Source organism: Alnus glutinosa, chromosome 4 (assembly GCF_958979055.1).
Source record: "Alnus glutinosa chromosome 4, dhAlnGlut1.1, whole genome shotgun sequence".
NCBI lineage: Eukaryota > Viridiplantae > Streptophyta > Magnoliopsida > Fagales > Betulaceae > Alnus > Alnus glutinosa.
Genome location: NC_084889.1, coordinates 34,675,748 through 34,698,669, shown reverse-complemented (window position 1 = coordinate 34,698,669; position 22,922 = coordinate 34,675,748). Strand labels below are relative to the sequence as shown.

The window sequence follows — 22,922 nt, the reverse complement described above, 5'->3', positions numbered from 1 at the left end:
TCGCCTTGACCGGAATTATTGACATTAGGCTCCGGCGACGGCGACTAGACTGTGCTTTTAACGATCGGCGCACGACAAATGGGGCAGTTGGTGGCTTTGATCTGGTGTAGTTGGGTGGTGGGTTTTGAGAGAGAGAGAGGACGGAGAAGCCAAGAGAGGAGAGAAGAAAAAAATGAATAAAAAAAATAAAAGAAGAAAAGAGAAAAAATAATATAGAGAAAAAAAAATGGTTTGGTTCCTAAATTTTTTCTAAATTAAGGAAACCATTGATCTTACATGAGCATCTGTTCAGCTGCCCAACACTTCTCACGCACACCTACCCATTCTGAACTCACTGTCCAAGACTAGATTACACAACTCTCCATGCTTCAACATCACTCCCAACACCTCTTTCCAACGTATCTCTACACATTCATCTTCTCTGTATCTCCTATGTACTTTCTTCTTCCTCCATATCTTACATCGAGGTCATATAGATATTGTTTCAAATACTAGTCAACTTGCAATAGGTGCCCCTCGAAATTATCTTCTTATAACCAAATCTGCTGACTACACACCATATTAGTCAATGACTCAACAGTCATGAAGGGCTCTGCCATTTCTCAGCCAAAAAAGGAAGGACTTAGCCATATAATCGGGTCCCTGACTCCCTAATAGAGACAGCCTTAATTCGATGTCTCTCCAAGTCTCTTCAACTTTCTTGCATAGAAGATACTCCTACAAATTTAACCAACCTCTTTACCCCTTGCATATATGGCAAGCTACTACTTCCCCATAAATCCTTTTTTTTTTTAAGCAAATGTCACTGTACACTTTCTCTAACACACACTTCTTGACGTAGCAGTGAAAATCATTATAGAATTCAAAATTCAATAGTAATTTTTACTGTCAATTATGTCAAAGTGTGAGCACTCAACAAATGTTAAAAAACCTTAAACCCTAAAAAGAAAAAAAAAATGTAGTTTTAAATATGCTACCATTCTCTTCTCTTAATAAAGAAATCTAAAGAAATAATTGAGAAAAAAAGTATTTAAATAGAAACAGTGAATAATTAAAATAGAGAATTGAAGGAAAGTATTTTAAAAAGAGGGTAAAAAAGATAATTAACTAAAATGGAGAAAAAAAAATTAGGATGTGAATGTTATAAATGGGGAATGGCTATCATCTTGCACAAGGGAAAATATTCTTCCACAACAGTTGTGCACTGTTGGGCAAGAATATTTTCTCTTGTGAAAAATGTTGGCAACTGCATGAGCCACCACGTCATGAGCTAGAATTCTGAAACTCGATCTAATTCTAAAGAGTATCATTCTCTAACGAAATCTAGGCATGTAGGCCAAGTGATTTGTGGAGTCGTGGACATGTTTGCTTGCTCAATATATATATACACGCTTTGACGTATATGCAGCCAAAGCATGGGACGGACATCATTTGATCTTCAATGGCGTCCAAACTGGTCACCCTCCTCCTCCTCTTCTTTCTCCCTCTCAAAACCCACTGTTCAACCCCACAAACACAATCTTGGGTCCAAGCCGGTTACTATTATGCAGGTAGCGAAACCGTCATTTCCGACATAAACTCCAAGCTTTTCACTCACCTCATATGCGCTTTCGCTTATATAAACTCCTCCACCTACCATCTCTTCATCAACTCCTCCACTGAACAACTATTCTCTGCCTTCACCCTCACTGTAAAGCGGAAGAACCCCTCCATTACAACGCTTTTGTCCATATGGGTTGGCAGAGAACACTCTTCAACCTTGTTTTCAATGACCTACCAGTCCTCTTACAGAAATTCTTTTATTCAATCTTCTATACGAACAGCTAGGCTCTATGGGTTTCACGGCCTTGTCCTTTGTGGGGTTGTGCCAAGCAAAAGCTCGGACATGATCAACTTGGGCACCCTTTTAAACGAGTGGCGAGTTGCTGTGGATTCTGAGGCGAGAAATTCCATCCAGTCACGGCTGCTCTTGGTCATGTCCGGTCGTTACTTGCCAGCTTTGGGTTCAGAGAGTTACCCAATGGAGTCGATGCAGAGGAATTTGGATTGGGTACATGTTTCAGCGTACGATTACTATGTGCCTAGAAAGGACAATTTCACGCACTTTCATGCGGCATTGCGTGGACAATTGAACGGGGCTAATACTGATGATGGTATAAAAGAGTGGAGGAGAAGAGGTTTTCCGCCAAGCAAGTTGGTTTTGGGCTTGCCTTTCCATGGCTATGCGTGGACGCTGGTGAACCCCCAAAACAATGCAATGGGTGCACCGTCGAAGGGTCCGGCTGTTACAATGGACGGTTCCATGGGCTATAAGCTAATAAAATCCTACATTAGAAGCTTTGGTTATGGAGCGGCTTCAGTGTACAATGCTACTTATGTGGTCAATTCCTGCACAATTGGGCCGACTTGGATTAATTACGACGATGTGGAGGCCATTAGAGCTAAGGTTTCTTATGCAAAGCAGAACGGTCTGCTTGGTTACAATGTGTTTCAAGTCGGCAATGACGACAATTGGGTGCTCTCTAGAGCAGGTACAAATTCAATTCAATTTACTACATGGAAAGTGGAATCCATCCATATGGTCTATTTCTTTTTACATTGTGATAGTGAGTTTGTGGTATCTACAAGATATTGGAGACTGACACATTATGCATCCTGTCAGAATAGAGAACTCAAGGGTATCTTGTTATTCTCCCATAGAACCATAATTAAGATGTTGAAACAAAACTCAATGAAAAAATGATTAGAGATCCTCATTAGACATTCCAATGGATATAAATGAATTACCTTTGCAGCTCAAGAGGAAGGTGAAGATCAACATAAGAAGAGACCTTTGTTGTTAATAATTCTGCCTACAACTGTTGCAGTCTTGCTTATACTGAGCTTCATGATATGTTACTTATGGCCGAGGGTAATCAAGTCAAGAGGTAATTCTAATTTTTCAATTCTGAGACCACCATTAACCATGAAATGAAGTACACAACAACCAAATAAGAGGTGGAGATACTAAACATCTTTCGCTTATGTTTCCTAATGGTTGCAGGTTGTGGAGAAAGCGCCAAAAGATTATTATATAAAGTCAAAATTAAACTTTCAGCTCCTGAAGATCTTGACAGTAATGCTTCTAATCTGCAAGAATTCAGTTATACTACCATTAAAGCAGCTACACAAAACTTTTCAAGAGAGAATAAGCTCGGAGAAGGAGGATATGGACCTGTTTACAAGGTAACATTCGGCAATTGCATCCATTGTTCAATCCTCTGTGGCAGAGTCCAATTACATAACCAAAAGAAAAAGAAAATGATGTTTGGTGGTATGAAACCATCGAAAAATATGGAAATTAGGATATGTTGGATCAGGAATCAGTTCGTTTTTCTTGAAACTGCATTAAAAGGTTCCAAACCTTTTATTTTAATATTCAAAATCCTCTCAATCTAACTAAGTGCATTACTTTTCGTAATTTACGCACCTAACTGGCCAACTCTGTATATATAATGCATGCTTGACACCTGATATATCTTGAGTTCCCTTTATACATATCAGTGTAAATTTAAGCCAAATACATATAAGCAAGCCTATATATAGCTCCAGGAGATTATCATAGTTAATCCTCAATTGTTTAGGTGGAGTCTTATGCGTCTAACATTGCCTTCTGCTTCTAATTTCTTAATTCTTCTTGATGAGTGTATCTCTTTTTACAGCTTCATGCATCTACTTTCTTTTTCACTTCATTCAAGTTCCCAGATCCTTTTTCTTTTCAAGGCAGGAATATACTTAACCATTCTTCTCAGAAAGATCATGATTGTTTGATTTGCCTCTTTTCCACTCCTTGTTTCCTTGGTTCTGACTCTGAAAGGGATTTGCTCAATTAAGCCACTTGTTCTAATTTATCCTCGTTATACATTCTGTTCATACCTTGGAATGATTTGTTGCTAGGAAGAACTATGCTTCACTAAACCACTTTCTAAAATCTTCCAACTAACTATTTGCACAGGATGATACCACTTTTTTTGAGCCTTTCTTTTCGCTATCTTCTTTTCTCTAAACAAAGAGAGGATAGAGGGCTGATAGCTGCACCACAAAAAAGGGGCTAGACAGTCACAAATATGTCTGTTTGTGAACTTTATATTTCCATTGAGAGTGATATGAAATACTATTATAGGGGTGAGTGAATAATGATCAGTGCTATATGTGGCTCATAATACTCTCTTTGGCTGATAATACTAACGATGAGTATGGGTTTTCCTAGGGTAAGTTACGGAAGGGACAGGAGATTGCAGTAAAGAGACTTTCAAGAACTTCAAACCAAGGCCTTGAAGAGTTCAAAAATGAGGTCACGCTTACTGCAAGACTACAACATGTAAATCTAGTCAGAGTTTTGGGGTATTGCACCGAGAGGGACGAAAAGATGTTGATTTATGAATACATGGCAAACAAAAGCTTGTATCTCTACCTTTTCGGTCAGCAACTTTTTATGCTTCCCATCAGAGCTTTATGCATACATGCTGAGTCATAACATAATTTTGTACTAAAAAGCTTAAATGGGTCTAACCATTTTCCCAACAAGGTTCAAAGAGGATGACACACTCGTTTAAGCTTCAAATAATTAAGCAAAGGTAGACCCATTTAAGCTCAATGAGGTTTCTTAATTTGTGATTTTCTTACCCCACACTTTTTAATAAGTAACAAAGTATTAATTTAAATTGATGCAGATCCAACTAGAAAGTTTCTTTTAGATTGGAAGAAACGTGTTCACATCATTGAAGGCATTACTCAAGGGCTTTTATATCTCCAAGAATACTCAAATTTTACTATAATTCACCGAGATTTAAAAGCTAGTAACATACTACTAGACAATGAGATGAACCCTAAGATATCAGATTTTGGGATGGCTAGAATTTTCAAGAAGGATGAGCATGAAGCAAACACAGGTCGGATTGTTGGAACATAGTAAGTAAAGTTCCTTTTGTTGAAATCTCACATGTTTCCTTTTTTTTTCTTTTTTCTAGTACTGATCATTTTCAATGTTGCATGCTATATAGTGGCTATGTTCCTCCCGAATATGTAAGAAAAGGTATATATTCGACAAAATCCGACGTTTATAGCTTTGGAGTTATGCTTTTGCAAATTATAAGTGGCAAGAAGACTGCATGTTATTATGGGACACATGAAAATTTGAACCTTTTAGAATATGTAAGTTACTTGGTAATACTTTCTATGATTATATTATGATCACTATTGTGGTTTAGGTTTATTGTCATTTGAAATGTCCCTCATTTGTTCTACAACTAAGATGAGTAATTCTTACAGGCATATGTTTTGTGGAAAGAAGGCAAAGGGTGGGAGATTCTTGATCCATCACTGGATGATTTATCTTCTTCTTGTAAACTCCTAAGATGCATGGAGGTGGCTTTTTTATGTGTCCAAGAGAACCCTGTTGATAGACCTTCTATGTTGGAGATTTCTTCAATGCTCAGGAATGAAACTGCAGCCATCAATACTCCTAAAAAGCCTGCTTTTTCACTTCAAAGAGATGAAAATGAGGAAGAAATTTGTCTGTCGCAGGGAAAATTGTGTTCAGTCAATGATGCCACAATTTCCCAACTGGTACCCCGTTGATACTGATCATGCAGTTGTATTGCTTTAGTTCTGCCATATATGTATGTTTAGTTGATCATTATCTTCATTTTTGTTCTTTCAAAATTAATTTCAAATAGAAAATTATGGGGAGCATGCCCCATAAGCTTTGGAGGGATGGGGGATAATGGGGTATCACTCCAAATGCATTAGACACCTCTGCGGTATCACTCAAAATAGACTAGATACATATGCACTAGTTCTTTTGGGGTGGTTGATTAAATGTAACAAGCACTTTTTCCTCGGTCATTACAAATTGTATCAAACCATCTAGTAACATCATGTGTTACTTGAGAATTGTATGATATGGCCCTGACAAAGATGTCAAGAATTTAAGAGACGAAGTTTGTAACACTTTGGTCTCATATTAAGAAGATGCAAAGCAGTCCACATAGAGTGAGTGGTTCATAAAAAGAGTCATGAGTGTTAAGTTTCATATTGCTTAATTACTTGATGAAACTAAGTTTTATAAATAATTATAGGAAAACTTCAAATTAACTAGTAATTTTGAAGTAATAGTAAGCTCTAGCCACATCTATGAAAATAAGCCGTGATGAAATTAGTAATTCATAACACAAATAGTCAAATAAAGAGGTTGTAGAGATCAAAGATTTTAAACAAGAGTAATGTTATAAATCATATTTTTATCATACAATTATCTCACAATATTGACGTACAAGTAGTCTTAATTAACCTTTAATTTATTTTTTAACAAATGCTAATCTAATAGTTGGTTGGAACTATTACGTCAACATTGTGAGATAAAAACGTAATTTCTAACATTACTCTTTAAACAAAGGGCATTGGTCTCACTGTCCTAAAAAATGTGCCGATTCATTTCTTTTCAAATACTCAACCTTAATAACTTTCTAAAGAGCACTGCTACGGAGTAGCAAAATTTCCGGATGATTTCCGAAAATTTTGCTACACTCAAGTATTACCCCTTTCTAAATGCATGGCCTCTATGCAAAAGTTGTTTTTTTCTTCGCATAAATTCATGAACACTGAACAAAAAAAATTAAAAAATCATCTTCCATCCTCAACACTAACTATTCACATAAGAGAAATGCTTAACACATATATTTTATAAATTTTTGATTACAAATAAATTATAAAATGTTTCTTTAAGTCTCATCCTTAAATTATCTTCTAAAAAAATTATTCATAAAACATAATTATTGTATTCATTACTAATTAAAATTCAACTTATATCTTCCCATACGAATGATTGAATCATACACAAAAATTTGCATAAACTTTCTATTGCAAAACAAAATTACATACATGTTTGATCAAAATCTTAAATCCTAAACCCATCTCACCCATTATTTCAACCGAAGGGCATCCACGACACCCTCAAAGCTATCAAACCTTGAGCTCATCACATCCACCTTCACCCCAAGCCTCTCCGCCCCCCGCCGCAGTCACCGGTCCATGCGCCGCCACCACCACCTCCGGACACCTCTCCCTCACAAACTCCCTCAAGCTCTTCAATAGCCCCTGTGACGACCCGTTTTTTTTTTTTTTTTTTTTTTTTATACAAAACGTAAAACGAGTCATCGCAGTGGCACGACTACGTGTCGCTCAGCCAACATAGGCACATGCCCCATAACATGTACCTGATATACAGAGTTACATCTACAGCGGAATAAATCATTATACCATTAAACATAGCGGAAAAACATAACTATAAATAAACCTGTTATCTATACAAAAGTGAGTCATAACACAAGTCTATCTGTTTAAAGCTTAACTACATACAGCTGTTACAAAAGAATGGCTTAAACAAAATAATGAGTGACACATACGTCACAAGCCATATACAAAAACAATCAAAATAAGGACACCATAGTCCTATCCCATTACGACTGTCGCTACGGGCTTCAATCGTAGTAACTCAAATAGTAAGCTACCGGATCGTCATCCGCCTCAGGAGTACCTGCAATCATAGGAATATCATCTACACGGTTGTGGTGGTATCCACATCCGCATAGGTGAAATAATGAGTTCACCGCCTTAGTATAAAACATACTAAGACCTCAGTGGTATAAGACTAACTGAGTTTTCACAAAGAACCAACCTTTATTTTATTTTTAGTCGTGCGAGTACTATATTAGCCACAATTTACCAACAGCTAATGCAGCAAACACCGACTATTCTGAAAACATTTAAAACATACTATATAGCTGTGAACATATGTAGAAGTTCCATTCTACCGCTTGAAAGATTCTACATATAGACCCCTCTATAATAATACTTTTCATCGGTCGCTTGGACATATGTGCACACGATCACTCCATCACAGATATCACGTATACACATAAGTCTTAAGCAAAGAACATGGCATCTTACTTTTCCATACTAGGATAACATCCTTCAACAAAACACTCGCAACACCATCTCTAATCGTATTCCAGCTTCGTGCCTTGACATCAGTAGATCATGAGAGCACTAGAGTTAAACTCAATCATGCTAACACGTCTTTCCTGAAGAACAATAGCAGTCAACCTTCTTACTCATAGACATGCCATTACTCGCACCTAGGTAGTCATGTATCCATGTACTTTCAAGTTCAATGTATGACATCTTAACACGTGACTATCTGATAGAAATATACATAAGCACTTTTTCATGAAGACACTTATGCATACCAACACGTCTAGCAAAAGCTACTCATAACATAAAAACATCACTCATAAAACAATGCTATATATGCTATGCATGAACTGGGGCTAATAATGCTGCTGATACTGATATGCTGCTGATACTGTTATGCTGCTGATACTGTTATGCTTCTGATACTGTTATGCTGCTGATATACTGATACTGTTGGTATGTATGCTCTATACTACATGCTCTATGTTCCGTGCTTGACCAGTATATATTTCACTACTGTATCATGCTGAAAACATGCAGTTGCTAAATCAAGTTCTCTCAAAACTAAACAATCCAACATTTTATGCAACCCTTTGAAATCATTCAAAACATAGTTTCTTCATAAAATCTAAACAGTTTTCAACATGACATGTTCTCAAACTCAAACATAATTTCATAAAACATAAACAGTTTCAACATGACATGTTCTCAACAATTTGCATAATTTAAATCTCAACCGTAGAACTTAACTCTTTAAATCAATTTAATACTTTTCTCTCTTGCACTATTTCTTAAACATCATTGATATAATTTAAACATAATCGAAACTAATCAAATCATCTCAAAGCATATAAATCATCTTATGGTTGGTTCGGTTTCATAAACAATATATATATATATATATTTTTATCAATCCAATACGTATATAAAAATATATACTTTCTCAGTAAGTGGAATACCCACCTCAGATCGTTTGTACTCCCAATATCCAAACGACTTTAAGCTCAACTGTAAAGTGCTGCTAAAAATACAATGCATTGTGTTAATTAGCATTCTAATTAATAATCACACTATGTGGCATTTTGAATCGCTCAAAAAGCCACATTGCTAATTTACTCATAAACTCTAAAATTATTAAACATTTATCTAAAATTTCTATTCACTTTATTAAACCCAATATTGCTAACCCATAAGCATTACTTAGGGTTAATCACAATAAATATCATTTTAACAAAATACCCAAAAACTAAAGCCTATGGAAAACTTACCAAAAATTCACCACGCCAAGACCCAATGCTCGGGAAGCTCCTAGTAACTCCAAACCACACAAAATCTAAAGAAAACGCTAAATTAAACTCATTTATATAAGATTTATAAAAATCTCCAAAAATGCGAGTTTAACGATTTACCTCAAAACGTTCGGTCAAAATATAGATCGGGCTTCAAGGATTACGTTGCTAAAATCGGATTTAAGATTGGACCGTTAGATCTTTGTATATCGTAATATTTCAATGAAAATCCAAAAGAAGAAAACTGAAGAAGAGCTCTCTGTGGTTCTAAAAAAAACTGAACGAAGAGGCACTGCCTCTTTTATTAAAGAGGCCACTTGGCCATTTAATGAAAAATGGCCACCTGGCCGTTTGAGTGAAGGGCTTGATATTCTTTTTTGGACGTGGGAGCAGATGCTCCATTATACATATACACTTTATTTTATTTATTTCATTTTATATTTTTCTTTTGACTTTTCTTTACCTTATTCTTTCTTTCATTGACCGGGTCTGCTCCTCTTTTTCTTTAAGGCACGCATATGTGCATTCCCATTTCATTTGCCTTTCACTACTCTTTTTTTTTTTTTTTTTGGGGTCTTTTAGTTCTATCCTTCTTACTTTTGTCTTTTAGTTTTATTCTACACTTTTCCTTTCTTCTTTATTTCATTTATATATATATATATATATATATATATATATATATATATATATATATATATTCTTTTCTTTTCTTTGGACTTTAGAATATCATTTGTGCGTCCTATTGTATTTTTCTAGTTGTTAAATTAATCTTAGTCATTTATCTCATTAAATTTACTCTAAAAATGACAAATAATATTCGGGATATCACAGCCCCAAAATCACCAGATAATGACCGAACTTCTAAAGCTGATTCTAAACCCACTGTGCAAGAGGAGATAAAACTGGTTCTTGAAGTTGCCTTCCTCTGCACTACAAGTAGGACATCTGATTGACCATCAATGGAAGATGCACCGAAGATTTTATCCTGGTTGAAGCAACAAGATAATGACAGAACTTCTAAAGCAGGACGACTATAATCTCAGTTACACATTACCATATTTAAGGACAAAAAAGATATAGCAAATAGTTAGCTAATAAGTGTGTTTGTTTGTAGTTAATTTGTTCTATAGCTTTCTTTTTGTGATAACTATTAGAACAGTTTTGCTTTATAATAGTGGCCTATAAGGTTTGTGTACCCTCCCACCCATCTTATGGGTTTTGAGAGACTTATTTGTTTATCTGCTTTCACTCTCTCATTTTGTACTTAGGTGATACATTCCTTCTTTTATATAAAACCAGTTATGTTGCAAAGCTCACGCAAAAAGTTAGGGCAAAGTTTTCTTTTAAATTGGATTAGAAAAAATCATTTCAATCCAATTTATTAAACTAATATCTATCTTTAGAGTATACAATCCTTTCATGCTTTTTTTTTTTATCTATGTATGTGATTCTCGCATGCATTTTAAAAAAGAGTAATGTTGTTTTTTCACACCCATTTCATATTGGTTGACACGACAACCACTTAAAAAATAAAAAAATAAAAAAAAAACTTAAAATATGTCATATAAGCCGATGTGAAATGAGTGTGAAAGAGTAACATTACTCTCTAAAAATACTAGCCTATAAGCCACGCTACTGACAAGTTTTTTTTATTTATTTATTATTATAATTTAATTTTAAAAATATTTTCATGGAATCTTCTTGGAAAAGAATAATAAAATAATAATAATGATTTTTTCTTTTTTTTTCTTTTTTTCCCAAAAAGAAATTCAAGATAAAGCATTTCTTGCTTTACTATTTCCCACATATTCTTAGAAACAAAAGTGAAAGAAAATTGAGAATTATTACAACATATTGACTAAAGAGAGAAACTTTCCAGAGTAAATTCAAGGATTTTGGCTTCTTTTCTTTTCTTTTCTATTGTTTATGAATTCAATAGCGGCATTCACATTACAAAACAATTGATATATGCAAAACTATATAATTGTAATATAATCATAAAAAAAACACTACAAAAACCACACACAGAACAAAACACCAATCTCAATTCATCATAAAATCGTTGACTGTTTGTTTTGTTCATCAATGCATCCTCTGGTTGCTGAGGAACCAAACCAAAAAAAGAATAAAAGAAAAAGAACAAAAAAGAAAGAACAAAACAAATGATCAATCTCAAGATCTATATTCCTTCTTCCCTAACTATTTCAAAAACTATTATTCTATAGCTATAAACATCTGACTTGTGAGATCGAGAATGATACTTTCTTCTTTCTTCTCTAGGGCATATTTTTGCAAGGTCAAAATCAGAAATTTTTTGGCAAATTTTTTCATCCAAAAGAATGTTGTGAGGTTTTATGTCAAAATACAAGATTTGTGAGTTGCAACCTCTATGCAAGTATTTTTACAAAGGTTTGTGCTATTTTGATTAGTTCATATCTATATATTGACAGCTAAATACAATTGAGCAAGAAATAGAAATTACTATGATTTTGGCACCAAGTAATAAAGATGGAGATGCAAATAACATGAAAAGAGAAAATTCCTATGTATGAGGTAGAGGCTCTCACGAGGAAGAAGAAGAGGGAGTGGTTGAAAAAAGGGAAGATGCTGCTTACTCCAATAGAAGCTGTGCATTAGTATTTGCATTGAAAAGTGCTGATTTCTAGGTTGTGGGTAAATGCTGCTTACTCCAATAAAAGCTATATGTATGAGTATTTGCATTGAAAAGTTTTGATGGTCATGATTGGGCTGATTTTTAATGTTGTTAAATGCTTTCCTAGCAGTGCTGTTGAAGAAGTGGTAGCTGTTTGAAGCTGAAAATCTATTTGAAAGATTTTTTTGTTGAAGCTTGAGGTAGGTCATCTTTTTTCAAACGAGGATCAGGATCCCCTCAAATTTCTTTTGACAATTTGAGATCTCAAATTCTCAAATCTTAGCCCTTCTTTAGATCTAACAGCTTATATTGTACCAACTGTCAATAAGAAATAAATGCTAAAATAATCCAAAATAAACTTACAAATATAGAGATGAAAATGCCCTTACCATAAAAAATCTAAAAACAGTCGGATCCCCAGCCAGCCGCTGGGATCCGACCATTCTCCGGCCAAAACGGCTAGATCAGGCCAGATCCGACTGTTCTTCGACTAGAAAGGCTGGTTGGCAGGGATCTGGCCCTTTTCCGGTAGAACGACCGAACCACCGTCAACATCACATTAGGGGGATTGGTGTTCAATCGGAGATGGTGAAGTGCAATGGGACTAAGGGCATTTTCATCTCTATTTTTATGAGTTTGTTTTGAATTCATTTAGCATTTATTTCATGTTGAATGTAAACTTTTTTACCACTGCTAGCTGTTATCCATGCATCTGTCCAGCAGCCTCACATACGCATCTGTCCAACTGCCCAACACCTATCACACACGCCTATCTATTCTGAACTCACTGTCCAAGCTAGATTACACAACTCTCCATACTTCAAACATCACACCCAACTTCTCTAAACTCATTGCCCAAGACTATATTACACACTTCTTCATACTTTAACATCACGCCCAACACCTTTTTTCCAACGTATCTCTGCACATTCATCTTCTCTGTATCTCCTCTGCACTTTCTTCTTCCTCCATATCTTACAATGAGGTCATTTTCAAATAAAGGAAAGGGCGACTTCAGAGCTTAATTCATTGGCTTTCAAGTTAGCAGCCTTGTACGGGGCAAGTGACAAATTTGTATTTTCTTTCTTTTTTTCATTGATTGTTTGAATACTAGTTATATTCTTCATATTATAGATATTGTTTCAAATACTAGTCAACTTTGCAATAGGAGCCCCTTGAAAATTATCTTCTTATAACCAAATCTGCTGACTACACACCCTATTAGTCAATAGTCATGAAGGGCTCTGCCATTTCTCAGCCGAAAAAAAAGGAAGGACTTAGCCATATAATCGGGTCCCTGATAGAGACAGCCGTAATTCTATTCAACTTTCTTGCATTGAAGATACTCCTAGAAAAGTAACCAACCTCTTTACCTCCTTCCATTGAAGATCGATACTCCTAGAAGTTTGGATACTACAACTTTTTTTTTTTTTTAAGAAATGTCACCATCCATAAGGAGAAATGCTAGACGCTCTCAAGTACACACTCTTTGATGTGACAATAGTAATTATCATTGGATCCAAAATCTAATAATAATCTATTCAAAATCCAATAGTAATTTTTACTGTCAATCTCTGTCAGAAAGTGTGACCACTCAACAAATATTAAAAAACCTTAAACCCTAAATAAAAAAATAAAAATAACAAAAAAGAAAAGTAGTTTTATGCTACCATTCTCTTCTCTTAATAAAGAAATAATTTTATCTTAAAAAAATAAAGAAATAGTTGAGAAAAAAAACCATTTAAATAGAACGGTGACCGTAAATAATTAAAATAAAGAATTGGAGGTAAGTTTTTTTAAAAAAAGTGGGTAAAAAAGATAATTAACTAAAATGGAGAAAAAAAATTTAGGATGTGAATGTTATAAATGGGAAATGGCTATCATTTTTGTGAAAAGAGATGTGTTATTCCTATATTACATAACCTTACATTAGTTATACATCAAAACATATTAGGTACGCGATCTATATATATATAAGACCCACATACATGATTCTACATTCTCTATGTCTTGGTGTAAAACAATGTGACGTAAAAAATTCGTTTTCGTCGTGAAAAATGTTGGCAAAAACTCGAGCAACCACGTCATGAGCTAGAATTCTGAAACTCGATCTAAAGAGTATCATTCTCTAACGAAATCTAGGCATGTAGGGCCGCAGGCCAAGTGATTTGTGGAGTCGTGGACGTGTTTGCTTGCTCAATTATATACACGCTTTGACAAATATATATGCAGCCAAAGCATGGGACATCATTTGATCTTCAATGGCGTCCAAACTGCTCACCCTCCTCCTCCTCTTCTTTCACCCTCTCAAATCCCACAGTTCAACCCCACAAACACAATCTTGGGTCCAAGCCGGTTACTATTATGCAGGCAGCGAAATCGTCATTTCCGACATAAACTCCAAGCTTTTCACTCACCTCATATGCGCTGTCGCTTATATAAACTCCTCCACCTACCACCTCTCCATCAATGCCTCCACCGAACAACTATTCTCTACCTTCACCCCCACTGTAAAGCGGAAGAACCCCTCCATTACAACGCTTTTGTCCATATGGGTTGGCAGAGAAGACTCTTCAACCTTCTTTTCAATGATCAACCAGTCCTCTTACAGAAATTCTTTTATTCAATCTTCTATACGGACAGCTAGGCTTTATGGGTTTCACGGCCTTGACCTTTGTGGGGTTGTGCCAAGCAAAAGCTCCGACATGATCAACTTGGGCACCCTTTTGAACGAGTGGCGAGTTGCTGTGGATTCTGAGGCAAGAAATTCCATCCAGTCACGGCTGCTCTTGGTCATGTCCGGTCGTTACTTGCCAGCTTTGGGTTCAGAGAGTTACCCAATGGAGTCGATGCAGAGGAACTTGGATTGGTTACATGTTAAAGCGTACGATTACTACGTGCCTGGAAAGGACAATGTCACGCACTTTCATGCGGCATTGCGTGGACAATTGAACGGGGCTAATACTGATGATGGTATAAAAGAGTGGAGGAGAAGAGGTTTTCTGCCAAGCAAGTTGGTTTTGGGCTTGCCTTTCCATGGCTTTGCGTGGACGCTGGTGAAACCCCAAAACAATGCAACGGGTGCACCGTCGACGGGTCCGGCTGTTACAATGGACGGTTCCATGGGCTATAAGTTCATAAAATTCTACATTAGAAGCTATGGTTATGGAGCGGCTTCAGTATACAATGCTACTTATGTGGTCAATTCCTGCACAATTGGGCCGACTTGGATTAATTACGACGATGTGGAGGCCATTAGAGCTAAGGTTTCTTATGCAAAGCAGAACGGTCTGCTTGGTTACAATGTTTTTCAAGTCGGCAATGACGACAACTGGGTGCTCTCTAGAGCAGGTACAAATTAAATTCAATTTACTACTTGGAATCCATCCATATGGTCTACATTAGGAAACAGAGGTTGAACATCATGACAATCAGGTCAAATTTCATAGGGTCCATGCTTAGGTTTCCATTTCTTATTGTTTATTTCAAAAGTTTATGCTCATTTAAATTAGTATTTTAACACTCCTCTTCATGTATGGACTCAAATTCTCCTTCAACAAATTATACCCAACATGTGAAATATTTAACCGAAATTGGTGGTAAATTGTGGAATTGCCATGTTGAAATCAGAGATGAAGAAAAGGAAGAGAAAATAAAAGAAATTATCAATGAATGTTGAGTGGTATGAATAGACGTTGTAAGGGAACAAATGAGCATAATTATAAGGATTAATTCTCTAATTGATAGCGCATGTTATGTGGTTGATTCTTTTCCTTACTGGGAGAAGCGCTTTGATTTGTTGACCAGTGTGGCTCGCTTTCCTTAAAACTTATGCTCTTGCACTTTCCACATTACTAGCGTGACACATTAGAAAAATAGTTAATGATGGTGAAAATGATAATGGCCTCCTCTGCCCTGGCTCCAAATATAAATTTGGTTTTAGGCCATGCGAAGTTTATTGTAATATTTTGGTTGCCAAAAAGCTTGTGTGTAAATTTGATCACACCCATGTATTCTTATCATTATATTCTTGTGGCCATTTGCACATATTATGCATCCTGTCAGTATAGAGAACTTGAGGGCATCTTGTTATTCTCCCATAGAACCATAATTAAGATGTTGAAACAAAACTCAATGAAAATATGATTAGAGATCCTCGTTAGACATTCAAATGAATATAAATGAATTACCTTTGCAGCTCAAGAGGAAGGTGAAGATCAACATAAGAAGAGGCCTTCGTTATTAATAATTCTGCCTACAACTGTTGCAGTCTTGCTTATACTGAGCTTCATGATATGTTACTTATGGCGGAGGGTAATCAAGTCAAGAGGTAATTCTAATTTTTCAATTCTGAGACCACCATTAACCATGAAATGAAGTACACAACAACCATATAAGAGGTGGAGATACTAAACATCTTTCGCTTATGTTTCCTAATGGTTGCAGGTTGTGGAGAAAGCGCCAAAAGATTATTATATAAAGTCAAAATTAAACTTCCAGATCCTGAAGATCTTGACAACAATGCTTCTAATCTGCAAGAATTCAGTTATACTACCATTAAAGCAGCTACACAAAACTTTTCGAGAGAGAATAAGCTTGGAGAAGGAGGATATGGACCTGTTTACAAGGTAACATTCGGCAATTGCATCCATTGTTCAATCCTCTGTGGCAGAGTTCAATTACATAACCAAAAGAAAAAGAAAATGATGTCTGGTGATATGAAATCATCGAAAAATATGGAGATTAGGATATGTTGGATCAGGAATCAGTTCGTTTTTCTTGAAACTGCATTAAAAGGTTCCAAACCTTTTATAAATTTTAATATTCAAAATCCTCTTAATCTAACTTAGTGTATTACTTTTCATAATTTACGCACCTAAATGACTAACTCTGTATAATGCATGCTTGACACCTCATATATCTTGAGTTCCCTTTATACATATTAGTGTAAATTTAAGCCAAAACATATAAGCAACCCTATATATAGCTCCAGGAGATTATCATAGTTACTCCTCAATTGTTTTGGTGGAGTCTTATGCTTCTAACATTGCCTTCTGCTTCTAATTTCTTAATTCTTCTTGATGAGTGTATCTCTTTTTACAGCTTCATCTACTTTCTTTTTCACTTCATTCAAGTTCCCAGATCCTTTTTCTTTTCAAGGCAGGAATATACTTCACCATTCTTGTCCGAAAGATCATGATTGTTTGATTTACCTCTTTTCCACTCCTTGTTTCCTTGGTTCTGACTCTGGAAGGGATTTGCTTAATTAAGCCACTTGTTCTAATTTATCCTCGTTATACATTCTGTTCATACCTTGGATTGATTTGTTGCTAGGAAGAACTATGCTTCACTAAACAACTTTCTAAAATCTTCCAACTAACTATATGCATAGGATGAAACAACTTTTTTTGAGCCTTTCTTTTAGCTATCTTTTTTTCTCTAAACAAAGAGGGGCAATAGGGTTGATAGCTGCACCACAAAAAAGGGGCTTGAAAGTTGCAAATATGTCTGTTTGTGAACATTATATTTCCACTGATAGTGATATGAAATACTATTATAGGGGTGAGTGAATAATGATCAGTGCTATATGTGGCTCATAATACTCTCTTTGGCTGATAATACTAACGATGAGTGTGGGTTTTCCTAGGGTAAGTTACAGAAGGGACAAGAGATAGCAGCAAAGAGACTTTCAAGAACTTCAAACCAAGGGCTTGAAGAGTTCAAAAATGAGGTCACACTTACCGCAAGACTACAACATGTAAATCTAGTCAGAGTTTTGGGGTATTGCACTGAGAGGGACGAAAAAATGTTGATTTATGAATACATGGCAAACAAAAGCTTGTATCTCTACCTTTTCGGTCAGCAACTTTTAATACTTCCCATCAGAGTTTTATGCATACATGTTGAGTCGTAACGTAATTTTGTACTGAAAAGTTTAAATGGGTCTAACAATTTCTACAACGAGGTTTAAAGAGGATGACACACTCGTTTAAGCTTCAAATAATTAAGTAAAGGTAGACCCATTTAAGCTCAATGAGGTTTCTTGATTTGTGATTTTCTTGCCCCACACTTTCTAGTAAGTAACAAAGTATTAATTTAAATTGATGCAGATCTAACTAAAAAGTTTCTTTTAGATTGGGAGAAACGTGTTCACATCATTGAAGGCATTACTCAAGGGCTTCTATATCTCCAAGAATACTCAAATTTTACTATAATTCACCGAGATTTAAAAGCTAGTAACATACTACTAGACAATGACATGAACCCTAAGATATCAGATTTTGGGATGGCTAGAATTTTCAGGAAGGATGAGCATGAAGCAAACACAAGTCGGATTGTTGGAACATAGTAAGTAAAGTTCATTTTGTAGAAATCTCACATGTTTCCTTTTTTTTTTTTCTTTTCTTTTTTTCTAGTACTGATCATTGTCATTGTTACATGCTATATAGTGGCTATGTTCCTCCCGAATATGTAAGAAAAGGTATATATTCGACAAAATCCGACGTTTATAGCTTTGGAGTTCTGCTTCTGCAAATTATAAGTGGCAAGAAGACTGCATGTTATTATGGGACACATGAAAATTTGAACCTTTTAGAATATGTAAGTTACTTGGTAATACTTTCTATGATTATATTATGATCACTATTGTGGTTTAGGTTTATTGTCATTTGAAAAGTCCCTCCTTTGTTTTACAACTAAGATGAGTAATTCTTGCAGGCATATGTTTTGTGGAAAGAAGGCAAAGGGTGGGAGTTTCTTGATCCATCACTGGATGATTTATCTTCTTCTTGTAAACTCCTAAGATGCATGGAGGTGGCTCTTTTATGTGTCCAAGAGAACCCTGTTGATAGACCTTCTATGTTGGAGATTTTTTCAATGCTCAGGAATGAAACTAGAGCCATCAATACTCCTAAAAAGCCTGCTTTTTCACTTCAAAGAGATGAAAATGAGGAAGAAATTTGTCTGTCGCAGGGAAAATTTTGTTCAGTCAATGATGCCACCATTTCCCAACTGGTACCCCGTTGATGCTGATCATGCAGTTGTATTGCTTTAGTTTTGCCATATATGTATGTTTAGTTGATCATTATCTTCATTCTTGTTCTTTCAAAATTAATTTCAAATAGAAAATTATGGGGAGCACGCCCCATAAGCTTTGGAGGGATGGGGGATAATGGGGTATCACTCCAAATGCATTAGACACCTCTGCGGTATTACTCAAAATGGACTTGATGCATATACGCTAGTTCTTTTGGGGTGGTCGATTAGATGTAACTAGCACTTTTTCCTGGGTCATTACAAATTGTATCAAACCATCTAGTAACATCATGTGTTACTTGAGAATTGTATGATATGGCCCTGGCAAGGATGTCAGGAATTTAAGAGACGGAATTTGTAACACTTCGGTCCCATATTAAGAAGATGCGGAGCAGTCCACATAGAGTGAGTGGTTCATAAAAAGAGTCATGAGTGTTAAGTTTCATATTGCTTAATTACTTGATGAAATTAAGTTTTATAAATAATTATAGGAAAACTCCAAATTAACTAGTAATTTGAAGTGATAGTAATCTCTAGCTACATATATGGAAATAAGCCGTGATGAAATTAGTAATTCATAACACAAATAAGCAAATAAAGAGGTTGTAGAGATCAAAGATTTTAAACAAGAGTAATGTTATAAACCATATTTTTATCGTACAATTATCTCACAATATTGACATACAAGTAGTCTTAATTAACCTTTGATTTATTTTTTAACAAATAATAATCTAATTGTTGGTTGAAACTATTACGTCAACAGTGTGAGATAAAAACGTAATTTCTAACATTGCTCTTTAAACAAAGGGCATTGGTCTCACTGTCCTAAAAAATGTGCCGATTCCTTTCTTTTCAAATACTCAACCTTAATAACTTTCTAAATGGCCTCTATGCAAAAGTTGTTTTTTTCTTTGCATAAATTCGTGAACACTGAACCAAAAAAAAAAAATCATCTTCCATCCTCAACACTAACTATTCACATAAGAGAAATGCATAACACATATATTTTATGAATTTTTTATTACAAATAAATTATAAAATGTTTCTTTAAGTCTCATCCTTAAATTATCTTCTAAAAATATTATTCATAAAACATAATTATTGTATTCATTACTAATTAAGATTCAACTTATATCTTCACATATGAATGATTGAATCATACACAAAAATTTGCATAAACTTTCTATTGCAAAACAAAATTACACATGTTTGATCAAAATCTTAAATCCTAAACCCATCTCACCCATTATTTCAACCCAAGTGCATCCACGACACCTTCAAAGCTATCAAACCTTGAGCTCATCACATCCGGCCACCTTCACCCCAAGCCTCTCCGCCCCAGCCGCCGTTACCGGTCCATGCGCCGCCACCACTACATCCGGACACCTCTCCCTCACAAACTCTTCCCCCCAAACTCCCTCAAGCTCTTCAACAACCCCAAAATCACCAGATAATGACCGAACTTCTAAAGCTGATTCTCAACCCTCTGTGCAAGAGGAGATAAAACTGGTTCTTGAAGTTGCCTTCCTCTGCACTAGAAGTAGGACATCTGATCGGCCATCAATGGAAGATGCACTGAAGATTTTATCCTGGTTGACGCCACAAGATAATGGCAGAACTTCTAAAGCAGGAGGACTATAATCTCAGTTACACATTACCATAGTTAAGGACATAAAAGATATAGCAAATAGTTAGCTAATAAGAGTGTATGTTTGTAGTTAATTTGTTCTATAGCTTGCTTTTTGTGAAAACTATTCAAATTGTTTTGCTTTATAATAGTGGCCTATAAGGTTTGTGTACCCTCCCACCCATCTTATGGGTTTTGAGGGACTTATTTGTTTATCTGCTTTCACTCTCTCATTTTGTACTTAGGTCATACATTCCTTCTTTTATATAAAACTAGTTATGTTGCAAAAGCTCACGCAAAAAGCTAGGGCAAAGTTTTCTTCTGAACTGGATTAGAAAAAATCATTTCAATCCAATTTATTAAACTAATATCTATCTTTAGAGTATATAATCTTCTCATGCATTTTTTTTTATCTATGTGTGTGATTCTCGCATGCATTTTAAAAAAGAGTAATGTTGTTTTTCACATCCATTTCATATTGGTTGACACGACAACCACTTTTAAAAAAAAAAAAAAAAACTCAAAATATGTCATATAAGCCGATGTGAAATGAGTATAAAAGAGTAACATTAGTCTCTAAAAATACTAGCCTATAACCCACGCTACTGATAGTTTTTTTTTTTATTATTTATTAAAATTTAATTAATTAAAAATATTTTCATGAAATCTTCTTGGAAAAGAATAATAAAATAATAATAATGATTTTTTTTTTTAATCTTTTTTTCCCAAAAAGAAATTCAAGATATAGAATTTCTTGCTTTACTATTTCCCACATATTCATAGAAACAAAAGCGAAAGAAAATTGAGAATTATTACAACATATTAACTAAAGAGAGAAACTTTCCGGAGTAAATTCAAGGATTTTGGCTTATTTTCTTTTCTTTTCTATTGTTTATGAATCCAACAGCGGCATTCACATTACAAAACAATTGATATATGCAAAACTATATAATTGTAATATAATCATAAAAAAAAAAACACTACAAAAACCACACACAGAACAAATCACCAATCTCAATTCATCATAAAATTGTTGACTATTTGTTTTGTTCATCAATGCATCCTCTGGTTGCTGAGGAACCAAACCCAAAAAAAAAAAAAAAAACAAAAAAAAAAAAAAAAAAAAGAAGAAGAAGAAGAAAAAAAGAAAGAACAAAACAAATGATCAATCTCAAGATCTATATTCCTTCTTCCCTAACTATTTCAAAAACTATCATTCTATAGCTATAAACATCTGACTTGTGAGAGAATGATACTTTCTTCTTTCTTCTCTAGGGCATATTTTTGCAAGGTCAAAATCAGAAATTTTTTGGCAAATTTTTTCATCCAAAAGAATGTTGTGAGGTTTTATGTTAAAATACAAGATTTGTGGGTTGCAACCTCTATGCAAGTATTTTTACAAAGGTTTGTGCTATTTTTCTCATAATAGCACAAAATATTAGTTCATATCTATATATTGACAGCTAAATACAATGGAGCAAGAAATAGAAATTACTATGATTTTGGCACCAAGTAATGAAGATGGAGATGCAAATAACATGAAAAAGAGAAAATTCCTATGTATGAGGTAGAGGCTCTCACAAGGAAGAAGAAGAGGGAGTGGTTGAAAAAAGGGAAGAAAAAGTAAACTGTAGGAGTATTTGCATTGAAAAATGCTGCTTACTCCAATAGAAGCTGTGCATTAGTATTTGCATTGAAAAGTGTTGATTTCTAGGTTGTGGGTAAATGCTGCTTACTCCAATAAAAGCTATATGTATGAGTATTTGCATTGAAAAGTTTTGATGGTCATGATTGGGCTGATTTTTAATGTTGTTAAATGCTTTCCTTGTAGTGCTGTTGAAGAAGTGGTAGCTGTTTGAAGCTGAAAATCTATTTGAAAGATTTTTTTGGTTGAAGCTTGAGGTAGGTCATCTTTTTTCAAACGAGGATCAGGATCCCCTCAAATTTCTTTTGACAATTTGAGATCTCAAATTCTCAAATCTCAGCCCTTCTTTGGATCTAACAGCTTATATTGTGCCAACTGTCAATAAGAAGTAAATGCTAAAATAATCCAAAATAAACTTACAAATATAGAAATGAAAATGCCCTTACCATAAAAAATCTAAAAACAGCCGGATCCCCAGCCAGCCGCTGGGATCCGACCATTCTCCGGCAAAAACGGTTGGATCCGACCGTTCTTTGACTAAAAAGGCTGGTTGGTAGGGATCTGGCCCTTTTCAAGTAGAACGACCGAACCACCGTCAACATCACATTAGGGGGATTGGTGTTCAATCGGAGATGGTGAAGTGCAATGGGACTAAGGGCA

General features: G+C 35.1%; 2 protein-coding genes and 1 long non-coding RNA gene across 4 annotated transcripts; 2 read left to right on the top strand and 1 right to left on the bottom strand.

Annotated features, from left to right (window-relative positions):
• Nucleotides 1-1,289: 1,289 nt before the first annotated feature.
• On the top strand, nucleotides 1,290-6,022 carry LOC133867091 (cysteine-rich receptor-like protein kinase 19). Its single transcript, XM_062303774.1, has 7 exons — nucleotides 1,290-2,531; nucleotides 2,796-2,927; nucleotides 3,044-3,225; nucleotides 4,250-4,460; nucleotides 4,713-4,950; nucleotides 5,043-5,193; nucleotides 5,311-6,022. The coding sequence occupies exons 1-7, from the start codon at nucleotides 1,442-1,444 to the stop codon at nucleotides 5,617-5,619; spliced, it is 2,313 nt and encodes a 770-aa protein (XP_062159758.1). The 5' UTR covers nucleotides 1,290-1,441; the 3' UTR covers nucleotides 5,620-6,022.
• A 1,286-nt stretch (nucleotides 6,023-7,308) lies between these two features.
• Nucleotides 7,309-9,638, bottom strand: LOC133866700 (uncharacterized). 2 transcript variants are annotated; one of them, XR_009899909.1, is made up of 4 exons: nucleotides 9,423-9,638; nucleotides 9,282-9,346; nucleotides 8,977-9,034; nucleotides 7,309-7,597 (listed from the first exon to the last, which is right to left on the bottom strand). It is a non-coding gene; the product is annotated as an uncharacterized LOC133866700 (long non-coding RNA). The 2 variants fall into 2 exon arrangements; XR_009899908.1 differs by having other exon boundaries at nucleotides 8,977-9,031; nucleotides 9,423-9,632.
• A 4,578-nt stretch (nucleotides 9,639-14,216) lies between these two features.
• Nucleotides 14,217-19,353, top strand: LOC133866366 (cysteine-rich receptor-like protein kinase 19). Its single transcript, XM_062302874.1, has 7 exons — nucleotides 14,217-15,306; nucleotides 16,154-16,285; nucleotides 16,456-16,583; nucleotides 17,603-17,813; nucleotides 18,066-18,303; nucleotides 18,405-18,555; nucleotides 18,673-19,353. The coding sequence occupies exons 1-7, from the start codon at nucleotides 14,217-14,219 to the stop codon at nucleotides 18,979-18,981; spliced, it is 2,259 nt and encodes a 752-aa protein (XP_062158858.1). The 3' UTR covers nucleotides 18,982-19,353.
• Nucleotides 19,354-22,922: the final 3,569 nt, after the last annotated feature.

Coding starts and splice junctions, on each gene's coding strand:
- LOC133867091 (XM_062303774.1), top strand. CDS start 1,442: ATGGCGTCCAAACTGGTCACCCTCCTCCTCCTCTTCTTTCTCCCTCTC. Junction 2,928..3,043: donor GAGGGTAATCAAGTCAAGAG/GTAATTCTAATT, acceptor TAATGGTTGCAG/GTTGTGGAGAAAGCGCCAAA. Junction 5,194..5,310: donor ATTTGAACCTTTTAGAATAT/GTAAGTTACTTG, acceptor TAATTCTTACAG/GCATATGTTTTGTGGAAAGA.
- LOC133866366 (XM_062302874.1), top strand. CDS start 14,217: ATGGCGTCCAAACTGCTCACCCTCCTCCTCCTCTTCTTTCACCCTCTC. Junction 15,307..16,153: donor CTGGGTGCTCTCTAGAGCAG/GTACAAATTAAA, acceptor TTACCTTTGCAG/CTCAAGAGGAAGGTGAAGAT. Junction 16,584..17,602: donor GATATGGACCTGTTTACAAG/GTAACATTCGGC, acceptor GGGTTTTCCTAG/GGTAAGTTACAGAAGGGACA.